General features: G+C 40.9%; 1 protein-coding gene and 1 long non-coding RNA gene across 4 annotated transcripts in view; one reads left to right on the top strand and one right to left on the bottom strand.

Moving 5' to 3' along the window:
* LOC135100393 (uncharacterized) overlaps positions 1-7,500 on the top strand; it is a 58,837-nt gene that overhangs the window by 14,536 nt on the left and 36,801 nt on the right. The gene's annotated exons all lie outside the window — the stretch shown is intronic.
* LOC135100268 (focal adhesion kinase 1-like) lies at positions 1,500-5,248 on the bottom strand. 3 transcript variants are annotated; one of them, XR_010268562.1, is made up of 4 exons: positions 4,947-5,248; positions 4,606-4,851; positions 4,431-4,508; positions 1,500-1,964 (listed from the first exon to the last, which is right to left on the bottom strand). XR_010268562.1 is itself a non-coding variant. In XM_064003137.1 (2 exons), exons 1-2 carry the CDS (start codon positions 5,001-5,003, stop codon positions 4,585-4,587), a joined length of 324 nt encoding a protein of 107 aa, XP_063859207.1. In that variant the 5' UTR covers positions 5,004-5,240; the 3' UTR covers positions 4,344-4,584. The 3 variants fall into 3 exon arrangements, 1 of the variants encoding a protein (XP_063859207.1); XR_010268561.1 differs by lacking the exon at positions 1,500-1,964 and adding an exon at positions 2,684-3,818; XM_064003137.1 differs by lacking the exon at positions 1,500-1,964 and having other exon boundaries at positions 4,344-4,851; positions 4,947-5,240.

The following is a 7,500-nucleotide window of genomic DNA, read 5'->3' as shown; positions in this document are numbered from 1 at the left end:
GTATTTATTAAGGCCATATGTTGCTGACAGAGAGAGAGAGAGAGAGAGAGAGAGAGAGAGAGAGAGAGAGAGAGAGAGAGAGAGAGATTTTTTATCTTTTTGTAATTTTGTATTTTGTATCTTGTTTGAATTAAGATTTTTTTCTTTTTAATCACTAAACTGACTGTGTGTGTGTGTGTGTGTGTGTGTGTGTGTGTGTGTGTGTGTGTGTGTGTGTTTTAGGGTACCGAGTTCACGAGACTTCCAACACTTCAATTTTCTACTCCACCACACACACACACACACACACACAGTAGCAAGTTGGAGGTGTCCCCGAGGCACCACGGAGAGCCCTTCACTCCAGCAGGAGAGCGTGTTACCACTGCTGTGGGAATGAGGTGGCCGGGAAACACGCTGGCTACAGCATGGGGTTGTGTCACAATTGGTAGTGCTGGACAAATGCCAGTTAGCATTGCACTTTCTACTACTATAACCCTCTACATGTTTTGGCTTTTAGTACTTGATAAAAAGTTTTCTTAGTCTCTATCATTCATTCCCTGCTTTCCCTCTGTCCCTCTTCTCTATTTTTCTCCTTGTATCCTTCTCATCGCTCTCTCACTTTGCCATTCTTGTGCTTTTCTCTTTCCTCATGTTTTTTTTTTTTCCTCCTCCTCCTCCTCCTCCTCCTGAAGTGGCTGTTCAGGAACCCGTCTTGACTCGGGAGCTGTGGTTTGCGCATGCGCAGTGTTGCCTAGTAACGCGTTCCTGGCAACGCAGTTTTACCACCTCAATCTGACGATGGCTGTACACAACTAACGATAATCATGGCTGAATACAGTGATGCTTCTGTTGTCAAGGCTCTAGCAATAAGTGATATTGATAAAATGATAAATGCCCAGCTAAAACAAGCCTTGTCTGCTCTCATAAATGAACCAAGAGATGAGGAGCCATCAAATAGAATCCTTCTGGAAGAGCTTCGAAGCCTCAGAGTAGCAGCAGCAGAGGTGGCATCACTGAATCAAGAGAAGTTCAGACTCTGACTGACAAATTCAGAACTGCTTTTGACATGATCCATCAACAACAGCGATTCCTAGAGTCATTAGATGCTAAGGAAAGACAACGGAGTCTCATCATAACAGGCCCACCAGAGGACAGAGATGATCTTGGTGCAACTGACGATGAGAAAGTAATGAATGTGATGAACGCGGTAAGCCCTACCGAAGCAGTTGATTGAACCGGATGGATTGTGAGGCGACTGGCACAACAGAATGAAAGGAAAATGACACCGATTCTCGTCACTGTTGGCGACCAAAATCAAAGAGACAGGATACTTCATGCAGCCAAAAATTTACAGAACGCTGGAGCACAGATGTCGCGAGTGTACATTAAAAAGGACGTCCACCTTGCAATCAGGAGAGAAACTGCTCGTCTCCAGAAGAGGGAGCGAGAAGAGCGAGAGAAAGCTGAGAATGCCGGAGTAAATATCACTTACGATTGGAAGAACCGAGTGCTGCCAAGAGATGGCGTCATTATCGACAGCTTCACTCCTCGTGTTTTTTGTGTGCAAGCAGAGAGGTGAAGCTTTGTTGGTGGAATATTGCTGGTCTCAAAGACAAGTTACAAGAGCCAAGTATACTGAAGTTTATTCTGGACTTTGACATCGTTTGGATTCTTGAAGCCACAAAATATTTCAACGTACAAGTACCGGGACTTAGTGTGTGCCGAAATGTGTCAAGAAGTGGACGCAATAGAGGAGTGGTGATGCTTGGCCAGGATGCACTGATGCACAGTGTGAAGCAAGTTGACGTGGATGCTGAGGACCAGATATGCCACGGTGGTTTTGTGATGCATTCCAGAACTGAAGTTAGGAGGCGTATATATACCTCCAGATGCCTCCCCTTATTGTCATGATGCTCAGTGCGGAGTACTGACGCAGCACACTGTGGATGCCGGCACCACTGTCGTCATGGCCGATTTCAACGCAACTGTAAGGAGGCAGGACACAGGCAGGTAAACACACATACATACATACATACATACACAGTTGCCACTTCAAAATAACATAACATTACTAAGAATATATTTGGCAACAATGTACAGTATTCATGCCATCGCCTTCCCCACTATTACTACTACTACTACTACTACCACTACTACTACAATAAGTGTTAGTACAAATATATGAACATATATGCATACACACTTATAGAGGAGGAGGAGGAGGAGGAGGAGGAGGAGGAGGAGAGAGAGAGAGAGAGAGAGAGAGAGAGAGAGAGAGAGAGAGAGAGAGAGAGAGAGAGAGAGAGAGAGAGAGAGAGAGAGAGAGAGAGAGATGTTAGTAGCCCAATAATAATAATAATAATAATAATAATAATAATAATAATAATAATGGTAATATTTCATTAATATATATATATATATATATATATATATATATATATATATATATATATATATATATATATATATATATATATATATATATATATATATATATATATATATATATATATATATATATATATATATCAATTTTTGCTACACCCTGTAAATAATATTAATCCTATTATTATTATTATTATTATTATTATTATTATTATTATTATTATTATTATTATTATTATTATTATTATTATTATTATTGATGTTATTATCATTACTTTTATGATTATTATTATTATTATTATTATTATTATTAGTAGTAGTAGTAGTAGTAGTAGTAGTAGTAGTAGTAGTAGTAGTAGTAGTAGTAGTAGTAGTAGTAGTAGTAGTAGTAGTAGTAGTAGCAGTAGCAGCAGTAGTAGTAGTAGTAGTGGTAGTAGTAGTAGTAGTAGTAGTAGTATTAGTAGTAGTAGTAGTATCATAATTATTGTCATTATTATTACTTTTATGAGTAATAGTAGTAGTAGTAAACAAACTTACACACACACACACACACACACACACACACACACACACACACGAGCCTGGAGAAGATCAGGTCACACAGGCTCAGGTCAGGTCTCTCACCACTGACTGTTTCATAAAGCCACAGTGATGGTTTGCAAGGTTCTCAAAAGTGTTTCTCCTGTCACTAATGCAGAAATGTTGTTAATCTGTCACTACAACCTTAAAAAATATTAAAAACCCTTACAACTTCAACTAGAACCTTTTAAAAGAGTGTTTCTCCTGTCAATAATGCAGAAATGTTGTTAATCTGTCACTACAACCTTAAAAAAATAAAAATAAAAAAAAACTTTACTAGAGTCTTTTAAAAATGTTTTTCCTGTCAGTAATGCAGATGTTGTTAATCTGTCACCTCAACCCTGAAAACACCCTTAAAAACCTTACATCTTCGACTAGAGCTTTTTTAAAAGAGTGTTTCTCCTGTCAGTAATGCAGAAATATTGTTAATCTGTTACTGGAACCTTAAAAACATCCTTAAAAACCTGCATCATTTCAACTAGAGCCTTTTAAAAGAGTGTTTCTCCTGTTGTTAATCTATCACTAGAGCCTTAAGAACACCCTTAAAAACCCTTACAACTTCAACTAGAGCCTTTTAAAAGAGCATTCCTCCTATTTCTCCTTCAAGTTCACCTACAGTCCCTCCTCCCCCTATCTCTCTCTCTCTCTCTCTCTCTCTCTCTCTCTCTCTCTCTCTCTCTCTCTCTCTCTCTCTCTCTCTCTCTCTCTCTCTCTCTCTCTCTCTCTCTCTCTCTCTCTCTCCACACAGTCCACAGCGACATGCTGGATTGGTTGACAAGCCTGCAGTAGCTGTCAACCAGGTCTGCTAAGCTCTCTGCTCCGCCAATGGAGGGGCAGGTGATGGTGATGGTGAGGGCTTCTGTAGTACCTGCTACCTGCAACATAAGCCTGGGATAGTGGTGGTGGTGGTGGTGGTGGTGGCGGTGATTAGAGGAGAAGAAAGAGGAAGGATTTGATGAGGACGGTAATTGTAGTAGTAGTAGCAGCAGTAGTAATAGTAGTGAGAGACCCCACCCACACCTCTCTCGCTTCTTCTCATCTCTCTCTCCCTCCCGGTCCTTTTCCCATTTAAATCCGTCACCTACCCACTTCCCCCCCCCCCTCTCTCTCTCTCTCTCTCTCTCTCTCTCTCTCTCTCTCTCTCTCTCTCTCTCTCTCTCTCTCTCTCTCTCTCTCTTTCACCGTCACTCACTATCGTCATCACTCTCACCTTAAACTGCACCAGAGCCTTCCTGTGTTGCTCGCAGCTGCTCTGTAAGGTCTCCACGCTCTAAATCTGCTCAAAGTTTGCCATGTGTTGTGCTTGGAGTAGTAGTAGTAGTAGTAGTAGTAGTAGTAGTAGTAGTAGTTGTAGTAGTAGTAGTAGTAGTAGTAGGGTTAGTAGTAGTAGTAGTAGTAGTAGTAGTAGTAGTAGCAGTAGTAGTAGTAGTAGTAGTAGTAGTAGTAGTAGTAGTAGTAGTGACAGTAGTAGTAGTAGTGGTACTTACGGCAGAGGCAGAATCTGTCCAGTAGGAAATACCAACACTTGGGCCGACAAGCAGAGTGACAGGAATAGACCAACCACACTGAAAATAGTAGTAGTAGTAGTAGTAGTAGTAGTAGTAAGTATCGACAGTACTACAAGACTCACATACAAACACTTCAGTAACACTTAACACTTACGCCGAGTGCACAGCGGAAGTTTTCGATGTCAAACTTTCCAACTTTTCCCAAAATCTCGAGGCACTTGAAGTGAGATTCGTAATCGAAGAACGCCGAGAATTTCTTAAAGTTTCCCTGCAAAGCCTTACGTAACGTTTTCTGTTTGATGGTGTTGATGACGTAGGCCGGTAGGAATTCATGTAGACCGACTTCCTTCTCCGGCTGCTCAAGATTTGACTTCTTGTCCATCGCGCATCCGTTCATCCGCTGCGGAGAAAACGGGGGTGTTAGTTTTGCCGTCGCAGGGGGTACCGCTCAGATTTCAAGGGGGACCTAAATCGTGTTGTTTTCCGCAGTTTTACCTTAAAGACTCGCTTGATTTCGATGCAAGTGAGCTGGATGGCTGTGTCGAAATCCATGCCTTCTGCCGCCCTGCTTTCATCCTCCAGGTAGTCACTCTTAACCTGGAAATAGTCATAATAGTAGTAGTAATAGGGATAGTATAGATCACTCTCCCTGAAAATTAAAGACGAGGTTTGCTTTGGGAGTACAGGGGTCTTAACCCTTTACTGTCGAAGAGGACAAATATGTCCTCCTTGGAATACATGGTTTTAACTCTGCGGATGTCAAGTATCAGAGTTCGCTCGCCGGTCAGGACATACAGTACAGTACAAGTCCCGTTTCAGCTTTCGATCGGCACCTTTGTTTACACTGGAATGGTTGCCGCTTCTCGGATGAACCAGGACACTGAGAGCAGGTGGATGCGTGCCGGAGGTTGCGCAAAGCAGCCACTTTCACTGCATCCTGGATGTATCCCCAGGTAAAGCACAATTATGACAAAATTTGCTGTGATAAACGCACACCTAAAGATCATATTTACATCCCAAAAATCCTCATATCACCCTTTGCCAAACATCTGTAGTGCTTGTTTAAAGGTGACATTTCTGTCCTATCAGGCAAATGAATACTATTATATAAATGAGTAATATTTTCGTCTTTGTTATACTACCGATATATTTTTGCAGTGACATGCAAATAGTTTTGTTATATATTAAACTTGGTTTGATTTACACTATAACACCATAGATGTGTAATGAATTAAAAACAATGAGTGACAAGTAAATATTCTTGCAGGACCCTCTCGTTGCTGCAGTACTACTGCATTCTGCGGACAAAATAAAAGTTCCAACACCACCGAAAGGCTGGTGGAAACATTGTTAGCTGCCAGTGATGCCGAAGTTAGCGGGGATGAGTGTTATGAAGTGGGTGAAGGAAATAAAATCAAATCTGCATTTTGTTGACAACACGACACTAGACAAAACTGACAAAATATGCAAGGTGAGACCTCTAGTTAACCACCTACAGGAGAAGTTTCCACAAATCCCCACGACAGAAAACCTGTGTGTAGATGAGCAAATGGTCCCTTCCAAGGTCAGTCATGTATAACAGCATTGTGAAGAGAATAAGGAAGTGAAAGGACGATATGAAGAGAGAGGTAAACATTCAAGAAATAAAAAAACTCATAAATGGGGTTATAAGATATTTGTGTTGGCAGACAGCATGGGTGTGGTGTGTGATTTTATGCCTTATACTAGAAAAATTCAAGCTGTTGGCAAGCCTGATGTTCCAGATCTCAAACCAATCTCGAATGCAGTACTGCATCTTGCTGAAAGTATACCGGGTATGAATAATCACAGACTGTACTTTGACAGTTGGTTCACATCTGTGCCCCTCCTTGAACATCTAGCCTCGAGGGGAATATGGTGTTCTGGCACAGTGCAGGCAAGGAGGCTAGAAGGTTTGACGTTCAAGTCAGAGACAACTTGCAGCTCAAGGTACAGGTTGTCATGATGAATGGGAAACGAAAACTGGGGACACTAAAATTTCAGGTGTCAAGTGGATGGATACCAAGTCAGTGTGTCTTGTATCATCATTTACAACATCATGGCCAACAGAGAAATGTTCCAGGCACGACAAGAACACTAAAGACAGAGTTGAAACCCCCACGCCCAATATTGTAGCAGATTGTAACAAACATATGGCAGGTGTTGATTTGTGTGACCAATTGCTTGCTTACAACCTTCAAAGCAAGGAAATACTATCAGAGGCTTGTATTTCACTTACTTGACATGACTGTGGTAAACTGTTGGTTACAGTACAGACGATCAGCAACTGCTGTGGAAGTGAGTCCCTTCTCTAAAGCAGAATAGTCTCTGTGAGTTCAGGCTAAGACTATCAAGGTCCCTGATGTGTGGTGGAAAGATGTGACAAGTAAAAGAGGAAGACCTTCAAATGCTGTGGACAGTGCCTTTGCTCAGAAGAGGAAAACTGGGAGAGCCACCAAGAAAATTCCAGAAAAAGACACACGGCAAGACAATGTTGGGCATTTCCTTGCTTTCAGTGCAAATAGGGGCACATGCAAGTTGCCAGGCTGTAAGGGAAAAGTACAAATGTATTGCATGAAATGCAAAGTTCACCTGTGCTGTGATGCAAGAAGGAACTGCTTCTATGATTTCCATGCAACATGAGGCGGCACACAAGGGTTGTGCTAAATAAAAAAAAAAAAAAGGAACAATTCTTCGAAGTCAATTTATGGATTTTTTTTTTCATTAATCAGAGATGAGGTATTATCACATGAATGCTCAGTACAAACATGAAAAGTCATTCACATTTTTTTTTCTTTCATATAAGGTTTAAAAGTTTAAGAAATCCTGAACTCATTGGTAGTACTACTGAGACCATGAATTTGTCATACGCCTAAATGAAGATTTATGTCCCTTTATGGATTTTATTTGTAATTAACCAATACAAATTAATAAAACGCACCTGTATGTTTATTTTTGCCTTAAGAGAAGGATAATGAAATGAAAGATTTTTTCTTACAGCTGGAAAATATTTCAGGCAGTAAAGGGTTAA

Source organism: Scylla paramamosain, chromosome 5 (assembly GCF_035594125.1).
Source record: "Scylla paramamosain isolate STU-SP2022 chromosome 5, ASM3559412v1, whole genome shotgun sequence".
Taxonomy (NCBI): domain Eukaryota; kingdom Metazoa; phylum Arthropoda; class Malacostraca; order Decapoda; family Portunidae; genus Scylla; species Scylla paramamosain.
This window is presented reverse-complemented; position numbering and strand designations above follow the sequence as displayed.

Bases quoted from the DNA above. Each gene is read 5' to 3' on its own strand.
- LOC135100268 (XM_064003137.1), bottom strand. From the start codon at position 5,003: ATGGATTTCGACACAGCCATCCAGCTCACTTGCATCGAAATCAAGCGA. The intron at 4,852-4,946 runs GTAAAACTGCGG...TTTTCTCCGCAG, and splicing joins AAATCAAGCGAGTCTTTAAG to CGGATGAACGGATGCGCGAT.